The sequence below is a fragment of the Aedes aegypti genome, chromosome 3, assembly GCF_002204515.2.
Source record: "Aedes aegypti strain LVP_AGWG chromosome 3, AaegL5.0 Primary Assembly, whole genome shotgun sequence".
In the NCBI taxonomy this organism is placed as follows: domain Eukaryota; kingdom Metazoa; phylum Arthropoda; class Insecta; order Diptera; family Culicidae; genus Aedes; species Aedes aegypti.
The window spans coordinates 348,905,189-348,925,934 of record NC_035109.1 but is presented as its reverse complement, the minus strand read 5'-3'; the positions used below and the strand labels follow the sequence as shown (position 1 = coordinate 348,925,934).

Below are 20,746 nucleotides of genomic sequence, written 5' to 3'. Positions count from 1 at the left end.
TTCTTCGGGAAGACAATCTACCACCACTGCAGTGGCCCTTAGCGAAGATCACCGAGCTTCATCCTGGCGCAGATGGAGTCGTGAGGGTAGTCACGATCGAGACGGCCAAAGGGACGTACAAGCGTCCTGTCAATAGAATTTGTCCCTTGCCCATTGAATGAGACATGAAAAAATAATAAGCTAGATAGTAAGAAAATCTAAATTTATATTGAAACAAGTTCAAGGGGGCCGGTTATGTTAGCGAATAGTGTGAATTATTATCTTACCTAAATTGAATTTGAAGTACTTAAGCTAAACATGCAAATTGAACTTTATTGGCCACCCTAAAACAGCTGTAACTGTTCTAAAATAAGGGTAACTCAGATATTATTTGAACACACTATTGTAAAATGAACACTTAACACAACACATGCAACACGAAGTACAACGATCGGTTCGTAATAACATGCGGATCGAATATACAGTCAGTAGCAAACCGATAGCCAATCAATAAAGGCGGCCAACAATTCGCGCGCGTTTGTTTGAATCTAAGAATAAAGTGAAGGGAAGAAAAGGTACTAAGTGGAAGGATTGGAAAGTGATTGATATTGTGTCGGGAAGGATTGAGGATTTTAAGGAATCGGAGTCGGAACGGGAAAGAAATTGGAATTACGGATTACACAACGTAGGAAACTTCTTGGGGGTAATTAACTCGACCCCGAACCTACCAACCCCAACACATATTATTGCAATGGTTTACTTACTCATGTGTATTGACGCTAGCTGGATGGGTCCCACTTGCCCCATTTAACGAGGTAACTGCGTCTAATGGTTCATTTTACAACTTTCTTCTATAATTTCCACAGTTTCGATATTATTCGATTCAATTCATGCATATCCCATCAAAAATATTTGCAAAATAAGACCGTGTTGTTGGATTTGTTAAATATTGATATTTGAAAACTATATTGAACATTTGGTTTGAACTATCGTTTTTTTAGTCTCACTTGCTCCGGAGTTACCTTATTTAAGAGATAGAAATTACATTGATATCGGTGCTCTATTAGTAAGAAATAAAATCGTGTGACACGGTGTCTCCGGCAAAGCTGTTCAGCAGATCAAAGCTTAAATGGTGGCGAAGGGCCTGATTTAGAACTTTCATGCTAGGTGACGCTAATGATAATTCTTCTTCAATTGTCTTTATTTCAAGATTCAAATCAGCTAAAAGGTTGGTGTCTTCGGCAAAATAGATCATGATCTATCTGGCGGTGAAGAGTCCGATTGGAAACTCATTCGCTAGATGGCACTAGCGAAAAGGAATCTTCAATTTTTCTGCATAAATATTCATATCCTCTAGAAGGTTGATGTCTTCGACAAAGATGCCCAGCAGAATCTAATTGAGAATTCATCCGCTAGGTGGCGCTAGAAATATTTTTTTAATTGTCTGTATCTTAAGGTCCTTATTAACTAAAAGGTTGGTTTCTTCGGCAAAGCTGATCAGCAGTTCAAAGGTTATCTATCGGTAAGAGTCTGATTATAAATTCATCCGCTAGGTGGCTCTAATAGATATAAATCTGCTCAATCTCTTTCTTATCCGCTAGAAGGTTGTTGTCTTTGGCAAAGTCAATGCCAAAATGACTGAAGGCAGGAGATTAAGTACGCCGGTGTGCCTCATTGGCTCATGTAACGAAATTTTTCTAACAAATGTGATGTTGGTGCTAAAAATTATCTCTAAAATAAAAAAAAATCGTGGGATCCCATTTCGGGGTGAAATTGATCACTTGTCAATGCGATTATTGTTAGTTGCGAAAACAACTCTATCTACTTAATTAGGCCTCCCTGCATACAAATATGCTTGTCAAATTGTTAACAATTCAATATTTAAAAAAATAATTCATAAATTAATTTCAAGAATAATGCGTAAAACGCCTAAATGCAAGCAATTGCCAAAGGAAATTCAAACTATCTACGGAAATTCAACTATTTTTACAAAATGAACGAATTGGTATCACATTTATTGATAAAATCTGTTTCGGGGATTTATTTTAAGTATCCTCACAAACTTTCAGGCTGACACCATAATTCAATCCTTGTTTAGAACTAAAAGTTCATTGAAATTTGTCAATACTACACCGTATATGATACTGCATTTTTACATTGTTTTCATAGAAATAAGCTTCTTTAACATCTAAAACTTCACAACACACAATTTGACTATTGTTAAGACAAACTACGTTCATTTATTATAGGTTACATTGATATCGGTGCTCTATTAGTAAGCTAAATAAATTCGTGTGACACGGTGATCAATTTCACCCGAGTTTACGGTAGTCAGCTTAAGGCTATGGCACACTCCATAACAATTTGTATCACGTTGGTAATAATTTCTGGTCGGTCATATATTTGCGCCAATATTTTTCACCTCCAGATAGCCCTTAATATGCTGAATACCCCAAACCCTCTAGCTGATAAAGATCTTAAGGAAGAGAAGTAGAAAATTTAATTTGACCAGCACCACCCAGCGGAAGAATTCCCAATCAGCTCTTCACCGCCAGATAGCTCTTGATTTGCTGAACAGCTTTGCCGAACACACCAACCTTCTAACTGAACAAGATCTAAAAATACAAACAATTGAAGCAAATTTTATGGTAGCGCCACCTAGTGGATAATTTCTCAATCAGATTTTTCCCTTCCAGATAGCTCTTGATCTGCTGAATATTTTTGTCGAAGACACCAACCATCTAGGAGGATAGGAATCTTTAGGTAGAAAAGATTGCAGATTTCCTTTTGCTAGTGCCATCTAGCGGATAAATTTCCAATCAGACTCTTTACCGCCAGATAGCTCATGATCTATTTTGCCGAAGACACCAACCTTTCAGATGATTTGGATGTTGAGATGCAGATAATTGAAGAAATAATGTCGCTAGCGCCACCTAGCGGGAAAATTTCCAATCATGCCCTTCACCGCCAGTTAGCGTTCGATCTACTGAACAGCTTTGCCGGAGACACCAACCTTCTAGCTGATAAGGATCTTGAGATACAGGTGATTGAATAAAATTTGCCACTAGTGCCACCTAGCAGATGAATTCTCAATTAGATTTTTTATCACCAGATAGCCCTTGATATGCAGAATAACTTCTCCGAAGACACCAAACTTCCAGCTCATCTCAACATCCAGATATCGGTTTGAGGTCAATTTTGGACCCTTCGTGTGCACGCTTTTTTCTTTACACAGACAAGGGGTAGGGGTCAGGAGGGATGTCATCCAAGAATTGTCAGACCAACTAACCGCATTTACTTTAAAATTAATTTTAAATCAATTGATCTACTGGTCTCCAAATTGTGGCCATTCAAAAATTCAAGATTTGTCTCGGGCTTTTAAGGGTTAAAGTACAGAAAAGGCAACACTTGTAAAAATGCGGAAGGTGCTATTCGCTTTAGAACGACTATTAAAGTTTGGCAGATTTGATAGCTATCAATCGCTCCGCTTATGCACGTTTCAGTTTTTCTAAAATAAGGGCTGTTCATTTTATAAAGTGGACACCTTGTGCATGCTGTATCTTTATAATTTATCAATGAAATTTAAATCGGTTTTCTGCACATCGTTCGACTGGTTTTGTACAATGTTGTGATAATAAAACTTCTCCAAAATAATTATATTTCACACGAATATAGAACAAAGATTATAACGATCGAATTTTGGAGGTATAAAAATCAATGATTGTTAGAAATTTGCTGGAAAATTCGACAATTTTATTTTTTTATTTCCAAAAAAGGCTTGTTGTTGTTGGCAGCATCAATCAGAAGCCTGATGGAAAAACAATTTCAAAGAAATAATAAAATAATTTTTAAACTTAATTTTTAGAGAAAAATATTTGAATTTTAAAGGGAATTGATACGAGTAGTATTTTTTAGTTAAAAGCTGGGAGGGAGAAACCGATACAAAATTTATGTACGTCATAGTGAGCCGAGATTCTGCTGTCACGAAGTGTCACTGTGAGCCCAGATCTTGAAGAATGGACAAACTTGATAAAAGCGCGTAATTGATCAAAACAATTTTTTGCATTCCAACAAAGTTGACAACAGTCGGTTGAGAATCAATTCCTGCAACACCCAAAAGCAATACCACGATAGTACCTTTTAATTTGATCGAATATAAAGTAATGAAACACGCATCTTTTTACTGTTTTCCAATCATCATCAAAATTGAATGCACATAAAACCATGGCCCTTTTTCCAAGTTTGTCCAGAAAGATCGAAGGTACACAATAAAAGAAAACTAGCGATTTCCCCAAGCCTGCCTTGATTGTCGTTGGTGAGCGGGAGTTATCTTGCAATTTGGAAAAGTGTTGTGTCATATTTCGTGTGTAGTATCGGTGCCTCCCTCCCAGGTTAAAAGTATATCCTGACGGAAGTGCAAAAATAACTTAAGCCTTCATAGAGTTACTTATTTAGTCCCCACGTAACAAATAAAGCACAATAGAAACACAATTGCATTATTCTTAGAAGACCTTTCAAAGTATATTGACAATCATCAAAATTGGCAACACTGCTGTAATAAAATTGATTTTATTTTCCTCATATTATGTTCATAATATGTCATTCTGAGATAACCAATTGAAATATTCGGAGAAAACCGTCTTCAATTTGCTGTAGATCGATAAATATGCGTACATGACAATGTTTTCTTAGACAATGACAACAAATAAAACAGTTATTTATTTTTTTAAATTTTACTACTTGAAGTGAAATTTTTACAGTGTCCAAATGAAGTACTCAAAAAACAATGAAACTTTGCAGAACATGTCGAAACGCCAAATTCAATAGTTCCAGCACAAACACACATGTCCCACTGTGCGGTCTTATGATTGAAAAATTATGTTTGAAATGCAGTACACGCTATGTCTGAACCAGACGATAATAAAAATCGAATGTACATCGGATTTTTTCTCGCTAGAGTTTAGTATTTGGGCTATGTTTTCATAATCGGAAAGTTTTAAAATATTCCATCGGTGAAATTTTGATTTTTTCCACTTTTTAGCCATTTTTCATATTAAATCCCATGAAAATCAAGTTTTCGACGCATTTCCGCCCAAACAAAATGTATGGAAAAAATTTAACCGATAGAATATTTTAAAACTTTCCGATTATGAAAATATAGACCAAATACTGATCTCGAGCGAGAAAAAATCCGATGTACATTCGATTTTTATAATTGTTTGGTTCAGACATAGCGTGCAGTATGATTTCGCTAATAAGTTCAGTAGTTTACACTTAAGCTTACAAAACAATTTGAACATTTTTTTTGTATGTAGGCTTAGCACGAGCGGAAATGTTTAGTACTTACTTTGTCAACATGCCTGCTTAAACCATCGAAAATTGTGAATATTTCTATGCAAAACTAACCTTATTAAAAGTAAAATAGTTTAAAATCATCATTAGATATATATAAACAAGAAAGCATGGAATGTCTATGGTGCCAATGGAACATTCAGCATTTTTGGAAGGACATGTTACTCGGTATCAACCTGATCAAATTTACCTCAGCGATCAATTTGACACGTACTACGGTATCCTAAATTTGATTCCCGGATGGTCCTTTATTCTTGTGTGATGGAAAGAAAAAGAAAAAGCGTACAAAATTTTCACCCAAATTACAAAATTTTTATTCAATTTACCATATGTAATTTCAATGGTTTGGTATCAAACCAATCATGCCGTGAATCGCAAGTCAGTCCCATCTGAATTTTCGTCAAAATTGAGTTGAGTTCAGTTTTCAACATGTCTTTCGATGCTCTTTCAGCTGCACTGTTGAGATAATAAGGGAAGACGGGGTAAGAGCGCCCGCCGGGGTAAGACGGACCACCTTCAGTTTGGCATGAAAATGGCAATTTTACTTAAAAGTTCACCAAGCACTTTCCATGAACACAAGATTTTTGACATTCCGGAGCATTTAGTGTGATATTTACATCAAATTTGTCATAACAAATGTCAAAAAAAAGTTTCTGCTTGTCGATAAAGAATTTGATCTAAATTTAACAGATGCTCACTTAAGGATTTCGGAAGGGATTTTTTTGGTAAAACATAACAAATTACCCGTGTATGCTTTAACAGAAATGTGAAATATGCTTCGGTGAAGTGAAATATGAATTGTTAATATTAAGCTTTGAAATAAGGCCATAGTTGTGAAAATTGCGCAAGCGGGGTAAAACCGCCCACTGTCGACGGGGTAAGACCGCCACCCCTGATTTATACCAAATAACTGTGTAAACCATTTTAGAAGTTGTAACTACGTTGTACATTACTGTTCAAGTGAAATGAAATCAATTTTTTGAAAAATACAAGCTAAACCCGCATAGTTTTTCCAAAATACGGGTGTTTCAAGGAACTAATAAGTATATACTACACTTTTTTATATTAAACTTTGGGAGGGATTATTAGAGTATGTTTAAAACTACAAATGAACTTTAACACTTCACTTTTCGCAAAAAAAAAAAAAAATACTAAAATCACTAAGGTGAGCAAATACCTTTAAACTCTAATATGTGTTGCTTATCTTGACAGATAGGCCTATTTCGTCTGCGACTTACAGACTTCTTCAGTGTCGAGCACTCGTCTGTAAGTCGCAGACGAAATAGGCCTATCTGTCGCTCTACCCCGTGGGTGGGCGGTTTTACCCCGTCGCTAAAAATAATCGTGATAAGACATCACTTTTTTAAAGCTTCAAGAAATATATATTTTTTAAAAATACAACACCTGTGATATATTTTGATCATGCCTAAGGCTTCAAAATACGACATGCTGCGTCGAAAAAGGATTTATTGATTCTAGATTTTGACATATGAATTAAATTGCTTAGGCGGGCGGTCTTACCCCGTCTTCCCCTATAAGGTACCGTGGGGTAAGTGGATACAGAAAAATCAATAGTCAATTTCATTGTTATGTACTGCTAACGTGAATAATGTTATTCAAAAATTTTTTCTGTGGATAACAAATGAGGGACTAATATACTTCAAATCATCGATTATTTCGATTTTTCTGATTGTTATGTATTGAGTATGAGGGACTTAAAAATTTGCGCCAAATGATCCACTTGCCCCACCATGGTGGGGTAAGTGGATCACCAATAGAAAAAAATCTGTTCTCAAAACAAATATGATGTAATTATGTATAGTAAGAATGATATTACTCTCGTTCTTATTATTAATGCCAGTAATGGTACATTTTAATACTTTAAAATTAAAAAGTATCTTTATTTAATCAAAATATATTTAAAAATAGGTATACATTAGTTGACACTAATTCGCACAACAAAAAAACCTTGTAACTAGAATAATTTGGAAAAGATTCATCCATTTATACCCATAAGTTATTCAGAAGTATTGTAGGATTATTCCTAACGTTGTTTTCGAAAAACATTCGTAGTTTGGAAATATTAGTTACATTTATTTTTGAATAACAAACTGTAAAAAAGGTACGATAATATGCTTTCAATTGGAGAATTAGTATATTTTGCTCTTGTGAAACTCAGCTTAGATAAACCACGAAAAGTTTCGTATGAGTGTTGAAATTATTATTATTTATAAAATATAAAATATGAATAATATATAAATTATTATTTTTTTTATACCAGAAAGGTTGAAAAAAACTTTTAGGTGGATTAATTCAAATTCTCTATGGTCAATTTGACAAATTTAAGCTGGGAATGATAAAAATAAAAGAAAACAACATTTGCGAATATTAAAACTTATTAAAATTCTCCTAAGCAGTCTGCCAATATATGATAATAATACTTGATCCACTTACCCCACCCCATTAAAAAGTAGGGGTAAGTGTACCATGTACAATATATCTGAATTTATTTATAAAAATCACATATTTTTCATTGTGACTCATTCAATTAGAACTAAAATGCTCACCATGTGTCGAAAAAACTAATAGATTTCGATTTTTGACAGAGATACAATAGATTTTTGATTGATGGAAAACAATTTTGAAATTAATTAATTTTTGCAGCTAACAAGTTTGCTTGTGTTAGTGTACGTGTAGTACCATTTTTTCAATAGTATCAGTGTGGACGTAAGAATATAACCAAAAACAAAGCAATGGTGCTAAAACATTCAACATATTCAAGTATTTATGCTTAATATTGCCGAATGATCCACTTACCCCACTGATACACTTCCCCCACTGTACCTTAATCTGTTTGGAAAAAAATTTAAAAAACCGGCAGGTCAAATTGTCGCATAATGAAAAGTATCCGCATATCAGTCCCACTGCAGTTTTTCGCACCGTGTAACACAAAAATAAATCGTGTTTTGATCATCTTTTTATTTTCCTGGGAAAGATGTCGTAAAGAAAAGCAATTTGTGCAAGTTTCATTTAGATTTTTTTGAAAGTTAATATGTAAAACAAGTTTGGAAACTTCAGAGCCTAACTTGCGATTCACGGCAGTATACCTCTGATGAAATTCAGAAAATTCCGAAAAGAGTGCTGCCCGAAATCTTATGGTTTTCCCACAAGTCGCATTCTCATTCACCCAAAAGCGATGACCGATTAGCAAGAACCAGTTATTGCAAGTAGCGCTGGGACAGTTGCTGGTGTTATCTGACTGCGCTGTTTTAATTATCGACAATTTCCGAAGTTATCAGTCAATTCTAATTTTATAGATATACATGGCCATGCATTCGAAAATCTACAATCACAACCATTTCAGGTAGCCGAAGATTAAAGCAATCTTATTTTCAATGGCACTTACGCCAGTCCATTAATTCAATTGACCCGCCAAGATAAGATAACCTAATTGTATTGATATGCAGTCGTCTAGCTACTGGTCGTTTATAAAAGAACAGCCAATCTGTGAATGACTCTTAGTCTTAGACGACTGTGATCAAATTACCACAACGATGGGCTTCAAATCCATACTCTGGGCGGCGACCTTGGTCGCTACCTTGGCAGTTGCACTATCTGAGCGAGCTCGTTTCGACAACTACCGTCTCTACCGAATTCAGGTCGAAACTATTCAGCAGCTAGAAGTTCTACAGGCAGTCGAGCAGCTGGGTGATGGCTACAGTTTTTGGAGTGAACCAGTGAATGTGGATAGCCATGTGGAGTTGGTTGTCCCACCACACAAGTTTGGTGAATTCGGAGAGCTGGTTGAACGGTATGAACTACAGGTAGAACTAAGTGTGTCCAACTTGGAGCAGCTGTTTGAACATGAACGCAAGAGGACCACGAAGGAGGCTTTCGGTTGGAACGCGTACTATACCTTGGAGGAAATCTATGCCTGGATGGACGAATTGGTGGCCCGGTATCCGTCTGTACTGACTGCTGTCGTGGGAGGGAAATCCTACGAGGGTCGCGATATTCGAGGCGTCAAAGTGTCCTACAAGGAAGGTAATCCGGGAGTGTTCATGGAGGGCACGATTCATGCCCGTGAATGGATCAGCGGAGCAACCTTGACCTGGATCTTGAATGAGTTGCTCAGCTCGAATGACCAGAAGGTGCGTAACATTGCGGAGAACTACGATTGGTACTTCTTCCCGATTACCAACCCGGATGGCTATGTGTACACGCACACGACCAACCGACAGTGGAGAAAGACCCGTACACCGCATAGCATTCTGTGTGTGGGAGCCGATGCCAACAGGAACTGGGCATATAACTTCATGCGTGAGTAGTTGCCGACATAGCTGAGGTGAGATTTATTGAAAATTTGATTCTATTTCAGAGGGTGGTGCTTCGAACGTACCTTGTTCGGATACCTACGCTGGTCCATCCGCATTCTCTGAAGAAGAGACTCGTACGTTGTCAGAGTACTTCACGTCGGTTCAGCCCAAGATTAGCACGTATCTGTCCTTCCACGCCTATTCGCAGCTGATGCTTCTGCCTTATGGACACACTACGGAGCCGCTAGATAATTATGACGAAATTGTGAGTTTCAATCTAAGTGTTTCATGAATGAATACAATGTCAACGAGTTTGTTTGCAGATGGACATCGGAAGGCTGGCTATTGCAAAGTTGAGCGAACGACACGGAACGCAGTATAAAATCGGAAACATTGCTGAAGCTATCTACATTGCATCTGGCGGCAGTATTGATTGGATCAAAGGTGTCTACAAGACTCCGATTGTGCTTTGCTACGAACTGCGAGACACTGGACGATACGGTTTCGTACTCCCTCCGGATCAGATCATCCCCAACTCGGAGGAAACATTGGACTCTATAATCGTAATTCTAGAAGAAGGAGAAAAACGAGGATTACATGTGTTGTAATCTACGAGTGCTTGAAGATCTGTATTTGTGTATACAATGCTTGTCAAATATAATTTTATAGTATTGTACGACATCGTGTATTGGTAGAGATAAGATAGCATCGTCTAATAGTAATTGAACGTCATAGAGTTATTGTTCTGAAATCACTGTTTGCCAGTAAAACGTGTATCGCACTCCGCTATAAGACGTAATCTTATTTGATTAGTGACGAACAGGCTCAGCTGATTTGATACCATTAGAGCAGCAGAAATTCAAATGCTAAATCGGTAATTGATATCGAATGACAAATCAGGAATCCTATTCCACTGCACCCTCGTTAGAAGCCTTTTGATGTAAATCACAGTCAATGAGGGGAAGTAATTGAATTTATGAATGCTCCGATATCACAAAATTCTCACTTCATTGTCCGCGATTCCAATAAGTTTAAATTTACGTTGCACGCATGTTCGTCTTCATTGTTCCGGAGCACGTTGTCCGCCATGGACAAAGATAATCCTTGCATTTTTGTTTCTAATCTCTTGTACTAAAACCGGTGTGAACGGGAAAGCTGACTTGGTGATACAAAGGGACCCAGCGAAAAAGTAGGTGAAAGCTTTTCCCACCGCCGGCTTTGCGCATGTTCTTTGCCCACCAAGTGGACCACCGTGAAAAAGCTGTTATGTGTATTGCATTTGGTTGGGTCTGGGTGGGAAATCTCCGCCTTTTGAATATTTTATATACATAGTTGTGGCTCTGCATGGAGCATGTGTACCAGAGAGAGTGAAAAAACGGGAATAGGAAAGACTGTGCGAGAGCATACCAGCTCTGGTCAGATTGGAAGATGAACATGAACGTTGATATTTTTTTTGAAAACTTAATGAACATGAACTTCTTATTAATACGAACTTTTTCTAGGTTTTCAAGAAAAAATATGAAATGTTGTAACAATATCTACAGTCACTGTACTTTATCCAACAATGCTTCCATAATAAAACAGCGTAACAAAACATACATTTTTGCGTGTCTCAAGGATCAAATCATGTGTTTCTACTAAATTTGGGATTGCTTAATCTGATGCCATTCTCGAAAATTTTGCAGATTCACAATTTTGAGGTATTCATGCTAAAATTTAGATTAAATGAAGATATATCAAACTATTATCTAATCCACAAGCATGCAGATTAGAACTTAAACTTTCATGTAAAATCTAGTAACGCATGAATTGCACAGCCAAATTTCGATAAAAGCGATTTTTTCAACACGCCTGTACCTTTTTGTCAAAAAAATTTCGCTTCCTTTATATAACTAGATACAATAACTTTCTAATCAACAAAAACTTAAGAGCATCGACAATAAATGAACTTTGTTGATAAATATTCTTTACCATATGAAGTTTGATTTCTGTGGCACATTGAGTAAATCAATCGCGATACAAGCTGGTAAACTTGCATGCAAATTGACTGAAATCGTTAATGTCTTATCAACAGTCAATATCTAAAATAAACTAGGCAATTTGGTTATTTTCGAAACCACTTGCATGAAAGCAATTTACGCCAGTACCATTTATGATAAGAGCTCACTTAACCAGTAACATATGTCTAACGTTTGTATAGTGTACTGGAGATGGTAAGGGCAATGCACACCTTCTATAAATGACCTTCAATGCAGGAAGATTAGAAAAAAAAATGAATACCGTAATCCGCGGTAACATTGATCAGTTTTTTTTATATTTCTTGAAAATTTAATTTGCAAATGCAAATGTTCTAAGTCTTATATTTTTAAAACATGTACTGGCACTTATCACTCATGACTACATACTGTATTTTGTTTTCTGAAAGTTTCGAGCATGCTCCAGAAAATGTTTAAGGTGATTTTTCTATTCAGCTGATATGGGGTAATATTGATCATCCATTTAAACAACATTATGTGGCATTAAAAATATCGTTAGTTACTAGTATTATGGCCTCTAAAGCTCAACATGAAAGCCAAACACTAAAAACCCATTTACTTTTTGAGTTATTTTAAAATTGAAAACACCTTGAATAGCGGAATACGTCTAAATGTAGGCATTTCCCTAAGGAAAATCTGCACTGTTTAAAGTTATGTGTTAACTCTTCTCTTTTTTATTTTCGACTTTAGCAGTCAGCTATTTTTACTTCTAGGGGAAAGGTATTCAATATCGGCAGATAGAGATATGTTTGACAAATTAAGTGTAATTGTGGTAACATTGTGCTAAAAGATTATGTAGCCGGCGGGACTTGAACCCACAATTTCCATTCTGTACTCGAACGCATTACCAATTATACTACAGCTACGCTACGGTAAACTAAAGTATTCGGCTAATGACCTTTGTAGCACAATGTTACCACAATTACACTTAATTTGGCAAACATATCTCTATCTGCCGATATTGAATACCTTTCCCCTAAAAGTTATTTGTTAATTTTTCCTAATTGAACATACTTCTAAAAATGTTGACAGCGGATTCGGTGAGCAGATTTTGTGTTTGTTTCGAATGACATTACAACTGACGCTATCAATAAACTGCCAAAATAAACAGCATAATCATATTGGATAACATAGAAGCAACAGCAGTTGCAATATTTCGCTGTTATTCTTTAACTATTTCGCTTGTGAATTTTTTTAAATGTCATTATTTAATCTGCGTCTACATCATCATTTACTATTATTACGTTGATACAACATGAAGGAGACATTATTTTTTGGTTTTTCGACAGCTGAAAACACTATTGAAAAGTAAATGTCCACTCGGGGTAAGATCGACACTTTCATTTGGGGTAAAATCGACACCTTTCTTTGCTTCATAATCTATCTTCAGGGAATCTTTCTAATCGGTGGACTACCTCTGTAGTTTATGTGAGTCTTTATTTTTGAATTCTAGTGAAGTTCACGGATGGCGAACTTGTTAACATATAAAATATGACACTATATGACTTGCCACAAGCTATCATTGAGTATTAAACAAAATATTTCTATATTATCACGTTTCAACTTATTTGATGAAGCTTGAAAAAATGTTTCTCACTTAAAATTGAAGAATTAATAGAATTTGAAATATTTTCACATAAATTAATCTTATTGTTTATTTACAAACCATGAGTTTTGACATTTTCAAGCTTACTCGTGAAGAGAAAGCCTCAGTACCGTAATCCGGGGTAACATTGATCAGCGGGGTAAGATTGATCGGTATGATCCTTCTCGTAAAAAGTTCGAATAATCATTTATTGATGAAATATTTTCAAAGTATGAATGGTGCCTCTCTTTCTTACATCCATAAGCTAACGAAACTTGAGGTTTTTGCGAAAATTGGTTTTCGTTCATGCGTGAATTTGTCAACTTTTTGAATCAATGATTTTTATCATAATGGATGACAATGCCGAAGATTCATGTCTCACATAAGTTCTGCAAATGGTATGAGCAAGGAAAATGCGATGGTAACTAAAAATGGCACCGCTGAAAACGATTCCGTTGTCAAATTTTTCATAAGTTTATTCAATTAAACAACAATAACGAACTACTATTAAGAATGCAGAATTTCCTTAGACAATTGCCTACCTTTAGGCGTATTCCACGGTTCAACGCGATTTTATTTTTCAAATAACTCAAAAAGTAAATGACTTGTAAGAATTTGGTCTTTATATTCGGCTTCAGGGGCCTTGATTTAAGTAAGCAACGACATTTTCAATATTACCGAACCTTGTTTACAAGGGTGATCAATGTTACCCCATATCAGCTTAATTAAAAAATCAATTAAAATATTTATTTAAACATACTTATATCTGTTTAAAACCAAAGTACAGTATATAGTCACTAGCGATAGGTGCCAGTACTTGTTTTAAAAATATAAAACCTGCGACATTTGCATTTTTAAATGAAAAATTTGAGAAATATCCCAAAAACTGATCAATGTTACCCCGGATTACGGTACTTGAAATACGCTTAATAGAAGTATGAAACATGTGTTATTATTTGGTTTCATTGATTTTAAAATCATAACACTTGTAGAGCTTAATGTTGTATGTCGTCCTTAAGTATCAAAATTTTCTTGAGAAGATTCTATACCAAAACCTCGAATTTATTTTCCCCGTATCTCATTAACCCGAGTGGCCCTCCAGGGGTGGAGGGGTAGAATACAGTCTACTGACTATAAAAGAAATGAATAAGTCTACGGACGTTAAAATGATTGTAAAGTCTACGGACTAAAAAGCAAACACACCGCAGTGTCGATAAAGAAGAACACGAATTGTAAACTCTACGGAGTATAAAAATAGATCAAGTTGGACATATGGCCTAAGATGCCGGTCCATTAGGAGGTAGCACACAAAAGAAAGTGCTACCGAACAGAAGAAAGAAGAAGAAGAAGATCTCATACAGTACCATCAAGTTTCAAACTTCTGGTGGATGTGTGATCTGTGTATCAGTACGATACGCAAAATGAGAAATGATCGCAATGATCTCAACAGTGTGACTGTAAAGCAGTGGTCACCAAACTGCGGCCCGCGGGCCACATGCTGCCCTCAGGGAGGTTTTATGCGGCCCGCGAAATGATTTTGAACGTTAGAGCAGTATGGCATCAACTTCATGGCATAATATTATTAGCTATCCTACATGTTAAACAATTGAATGATTAACAGGAATCGAAATAAAATCTTCTGTATTTTCTCAAACCTCAAATAAATCTGCATAATGATTCTCTCAGTCTCAGAACTCCAAAGAGGACGAATTAGTAGGATAGGAATCTGGACTGGCAATGAATGTACATTTTGTATAATTTTTGATGATTCAGTGACGGATCTTGTTGTTCCACAGTTGTTTCTTTGGATTTATTTTAGTTGATTGACAGCAAGGAAGTTCTATAGAATTATAATCAATATATTGATTATAATAGTAGGTTGATTTAAATTTTTGGGTGTTCTTTAAATTACTTGATATCAAGCTTGAACGAGAAAACCGGGAAAATACATCTTCGAGCTGTTTAGTGGGGCCTTACTTAGCAGAGTGGTTAGAGTCCGCGGCCACAAAGCAAAGCCATGCTGAAGGTGTCTCTGATCGTTTCGTAATAGAAATTTGCTTGACGTCCCTGGACATAGAGTACTACCGTATCTGCCACACGATATACGAATGCAAATAAGGTAACTCTGGCAAAGAAAGCTCTCAGTTAATAACAGTAGAAGTGCTTATAAAAATACTAAGCTGAGAAACAGGCTCTGTCCCAATGAGAAGGTTAATGCCAAGAAGAAAAGGAGGAAGAAGAAGCTGTTTATAAATAAATGAAAATTCGAATCAGTACTATACCATTTAATTTCATTAGACTTTGTAACCGTTGACAGATAGGCGTATTTCAACCTCAACTGTAAGGCCATTTACCAGACTCGACTGAGGTTCAGAATCTTACCAACAAATCATACGCATTTATAAATTCCGAGATCATTCTTAATTTTGTGTCATGGATTTTCCTAACATTTCAAATTTGATACTGACTACATTTTTATATTGAGCAAAAAACTGATTCCCGGAATGAACTGCCGAGTATCAGTAAATTGTGGTTCATTACCAACAAATTTAGTCATTTGTTGTCTAAACCTCAGACAACCTTCATAAATTTTCAAGTTTCTCATGTTCAGGGAATCTATTTATATTTTTTATCGAATTTGAACTTTTTATGCTTACTGGATTGTTCTTCGTCATATTTTAATAAATCTAATATCTTCTTACTATTTTCTGAATTGCCTGAAATTCCGTTGGTAAAAACTTGCTTGTTATACATGCGGCCCGTGCTATGTTCTTTAAGCACCTCAGTGGCCCGCATAATCATTTAGGCTGAGGATCACTGCTGTAAAGTCTACTACACCGAAACCAACCGAGATTGCACGCATCGATGTTGAAATTGCCGAACTGAAGGAGCAAATAGTAGCCTTAGGGGCCGTCCATAAATGACGTAGCATATTTTCATTGATTGCTTACACCCCCCTCCCCCCTCGTAGCATTTTGTCACAAATGCAGATACCCCCCCTTGGTAGATACGTAGCATATCAAGGACCCCCCCCCCCCGCCCCCTTCATCATAATATTTATTTTTTTATTAGTGTCTCAGCGATTGGGCTGAGAGACTAATTAAAAACGAAACATTGAATTTCTGAATTTCAAAACAAAGTTTGATATTAAGTGATAATGATAGTTTGGTATACCGTGGCAGCTTAAAGTAATTTTGAAAACACTGTAAAACAAACCAATTTCCTGTTCAACTTACATACCGTCAAACGGGGCTTCTTTTGACATTTTTTCCACATTCTTTAACTTTGAGGATTTGTAACTCTTAGAATTATGGATAGATATTGATAATTCTTGCCTATATTTAAGTTGTATATGTACGTAACAAATGTGCAAAATATGAGGCAAATCCATCAAGAAATAACAAAAATGCTTGAATAGTGAAAAAAGTGTGTCCTTCAAGACAAAAAAGGGGCTTCTTCTTCTTCTTTCTGGCGTTACGTCCCCACTGGGACAGAGCCTGCTTCTCAGCTTAGTGTTCTTATGAGCACTTCCACAGTTATTAACTGAGAGCTTACTATGCCGATGACCATTTTTGCATGTGTATATCGTGTGGCAGGTACGAAGATACTCTATGCCCTGGGAAGTCGAGAAAATTTTCAACCCGAAAAGATCCTCGACCGGTGGGATTCGAACCCACGACCCTCAGCTTGGTCATGCTGAATAGCTGCGCGTTTACCGCTACGGCTATTTGGGCCCCAAGAAGGGGCCTACTTTGGACATATTCACAATATGATAATGAAATGATTTTTCCTTATAACTGTCAAACTAATTCTATAGATTATTGTCCACTGTGATGTTATTGAACGTTTTTCATCAATAAACATAATTTAGAAAACTGCAAAGCTAGAAACAGTTACATATATATAACAAATTTCAACGAAACATACCATTCACTATTCTCAGTTTGCAGTATGAAACTTAAACTTTCAACTTCCTCTTAAATGGAAGTATCAGATACGAATGCTTGATTTTTAAGTAGACGAACGATGTAACTACTAGGTACTGCGATGATTAATGAGTTATGTAAAAAACTGTTTTTTTTCTATTCTTACTGTTATATGAACGATATGTAGAAAGATCACATTAATACTAGTAACTAATTTAATACCAGTAACTTACAGTAAGTACTTTTCATTAAAAACTCAATCTATGAAGAAAAGTTTTGCAAGATCGTAAGGAAGTAAGTTAGCTTTTGTAATACGCTTAAAGCTTATTAGCAGCTTAGAGCTGGCTTAAGAGTAGTTTATTTTAGGCATTTGAAGGATGCAATTGTTTTGTACGGCAAATTCATGTTAAATATGACGGAAAATATTTTTTTAGAGATAATGTTGTGAACTTGTCATTGATACTATTGAAATTTGTGTGTTTTATGTCAAGTCACTTTAACAAACATTTATTTTAATTTTTTTATGTTGTGAAATATAAAAACCAAAACATTATTTTAAAATAAAAGTCGTAAAAATAAGACCTTTGATCAATTGTTTTAGAAAAAACAACAATTTTAAGCAAAACAAATCACAAAATTTTCATGAAACATGACGATTTGATAGTTTTGTGATACTCCCAATAAGTTTCCACAACATGGGTAAAATTCAAACAATGTTTGCATAGCCAATGTTTTATACCTTGTGAATATTTATTCGGACTTTTTTCAAATGTTTTCTTGTTTATCCTGTTATTGTTGATGTTGTTCAAAAAAACAATCATGCCTAGTGGTAGAGCATACATTGATTAATAAAAGTGCTGAAGACACAAAATTGTTCACATTAATATTTACGCTGCTAATAAGTACAAAAGGTGAGTGTCCAAAGTAGCCCCTGGAATAAAAAATAGCCCCGTCCGACGGTAATTTAGTTTTCCAGTTTCATACAGGTTTGATTTAGTTTGTTGTTGTAAACATGTTTAGATCTCAGCAATCATTATAAAAAATATTCATTTTCAATTTTATTTATTTCAATCAAACTTCATTATGGTTCTCCATAAAGGATTATTCATAAATTCATAATGAACACATTCAAAACATTGAAAGCAAAATTGACTAAATAAATGTCTTACTCTATCATGATAATGTTTATCGTTGCCTAAATAAGCATTACGGAGCGGCTTTTTTTTCAAAAGTTCTCAAAACCCAAAATTCGTGTTCTCTTGTGAACTCAAATCACATTAAAAGAAAAATCTCAAAGTTTGAGCTAAAAATGTTAAGATTTAGAGGTGGCATAAGCGAATTAAAGGTGAATTTTCAAATTATAAGAAAATACGTTCAGTGAAGTCACCATAACTTCGTTTTTTTTTTCAAGCCAATTTCGAAACTTTTTGCACCATTTTATTCAAAATTAAATTCATGAAAACTTTGTAGAACTTCAAATTTGTCTAAAATCAAAACTAGTTTAAAAAAGTTTACTCTAAAGTTTTCCTCATATAACTAAAATTTTTATCTTTGTTTGACCATAACTTCATGAATGTTCAACCGATTCCAAATCTTTCAACATTTTGTAGAAGATAATGGTGCTAAAAGTTTAAAATTTGGTTAGAAATTAACGAAGTAATGGTAACTTCTCTGAAGGCTTATTTTTTAAATTGAAATTTCACTTTTAGGACGCTTACGCCACGTATAAATCTTAATATTTTTAGCACAAAATATGAGGTTCCTCTTTCAATGTGATTTGAATTCATAAGAGCACACGAATTTTTGATTTTGAGAACTTATGAAGTTAAATCATCATTTCGAAACCAAAATTTACCGACATGATTTAAAATGCTACGTCCATTAGTTGCGACTCCTCCCTCCCCCTCGTCACACATCGTCACAAATTCTTGAAGACCCCCCTCCCCCCTAAAATGCTACGTCATTTATGGACGACCCCTTACATCAATCACTTTTGTATGGTACTGCGACCCTTGCCGAATCCACTGATGTCGATAAGGAATCAAAAGCAAAACGTCCGCTTGCAGTCATCCCTATTGTCTCTACCTGAAACTCAACCAAGTACAAACCCCGTAGACTATCTGGGCAGTATAGAGGAAGAGAGGTCACCAAATGATCGATTCTGGTAATTCTTAACTAGAGTGAAAAATTGCGTTACTGAGCAACAAATTATGAAGCTAGTCAAAGATTCGCTAGGCACGGAGGATGCTGCGATCAAGAAGCTTGTACCCGCTTGGAAAGATTCGACATCGTTGCCTTACTTATCGTTTAAAGTTGGAGTCAACGTTCGCTTTGAATCGACAGCACTCCTGTCGAGTACTTGGCCGGCTGGATGAAGTTTTAGAGAATTCCGTGATTAATAATCACTGATTATGTTTTGGAACCACTGTGATTGATTGAATTGGTTTTGATACGCCGTATGTGTTCTCCGTGAAGGTTGTGATAATATTAGAATTTTTTGTTCTCTTACTGTTTAGCTAATTGTTTTCCGTTGTATGTAATATTAGGATTAAGTTAAGATCGTTCAATTATACCATAGAAGTCCGTTGAATCAGTAAATAAATAAATGAATTAATTAATTAAATATGATAAAACAGTGTTGTTCATGGATTCCACGTAAATTCCAGTTTTGGTTATCGGAAAACCGTGGATTATTCTGTGACTCTGTTAATTACCTGCTGGTCTACCTACCATTATATGGTTTGGATCTTATACAAACTGAAGGTTTATTTGTAAACATTTTTTTCCATCGCACGGTGCGAAGAGCCTTTCTACGCCCATTGATCATTTTTTTGATCGATGGAGACCATCAACGAAGAGCTATTCGACCAGGCTTGCTGCTAGTTTTCGGGATCGAAAGGGATGCCGCTAGCGTGAGAATGGCAGTGAATTCTGCCATATTACTCGGAGCTATGCACTGATGATGTTATTATAGACAGTCCAATCTGCCTGATCATACAGACAGCGGGGAAGCCTGGACGTGAATGAAGCCTCCACGTTTAACGAGATTTGAAGAGAATGGTGATGGCTGGCATGTGGATCCGGATTGACGCACCAACTGAATCATCGGATCTTCGACCGGGGGACAGCCATTATATTGATTGCTGTCGAATAGCGACTATTGAAGAAAGTCGGGTTACCATTGTTTAGGATAGTGAGATCACTATCTTCAAAGAGATTTAGTAAGGTATTGCCCCTAGAGTTTGACCGGGTTACATCTCTAACGACCATTCTTGGTTCGGGCAGTTGTTGAATACTGTTTTTTCTACCTTGCCCCGCAGATTACAGTGCTGTTCTGAATAATAGCAGCGCATGTCGATTTTCATACAAAATGCTCAACTTTGACATGCTGTAGTTTTGTTCCCTTTCAAGCAATCGAGCTGAAATTTTATCCAAAGAACTACAAATATGATCAATTTTGTAACTACAAAATTTCAGTTTTTTCTGAGTCCCTGCCGAAAAGTGAGACACTAGGTGAAATTTTTCGAAAAAATAGCAGTTTTTCATTTTAAA

At 35.8% G+C, this 20,746-nt stretch overlaps 1 protein-coding gene across 1 annotated transcript; it reads left to right on the top strand.

Annotated features, from left to right (window-relative positions):
* The first annotated feature begins 8,833 nt into the window (after positions 1–8,833).
* On the top strand, positions 8,834–10,323 carry LOC5578096 (zinc carboxypeptidase). The gene is made up of 3 exons (XM_001656742.2): positions 8,834–9,651; positions 9,710–9,912; positions 9,971–10,323. Exons 1-3 carry the CDS (start codon positions 8,886–8,888, stop codon positions 10,253–10,255), a joined length of 1,254 nt encoding a protein of 417 aa, XP_001656792.2. The 5' UTR covers positions 8,834–8,885; the 3' UTR covers positions 10,256–10,323.
* The last annotated feature ends 10,423 nt before the right edge of the window (positions 10,324–20,746 follow it).

What these genes read in the sequence shown, in the direction of transcription:
- LOC5578096 (XM_001656742.2), top strand. Translation starts at nt 8,886, where the DNA reads ATGGGCTTCAAATCCATACTCTGGGCGGCGACCTTGGTCGCTACCTTG. An exon ending in CTGGGCATATAACTTCATGC is followed by an intron (nt 9,652 to 9,709) that starts GTGAGTAGTTGC and finishes ATTCTATTTCAG; the next exon opens with AGGGTGGTGCTTCGAACGTA. An exon ending in TAGATAATTATGACGAAATT is followed by an intron (nt 9,913 to 9,970) that starts GTGAGTTTCAAT and finishes GTTTGTTTGCAG; the next exon opens with ATGGACATCGGAAGGCTGGC.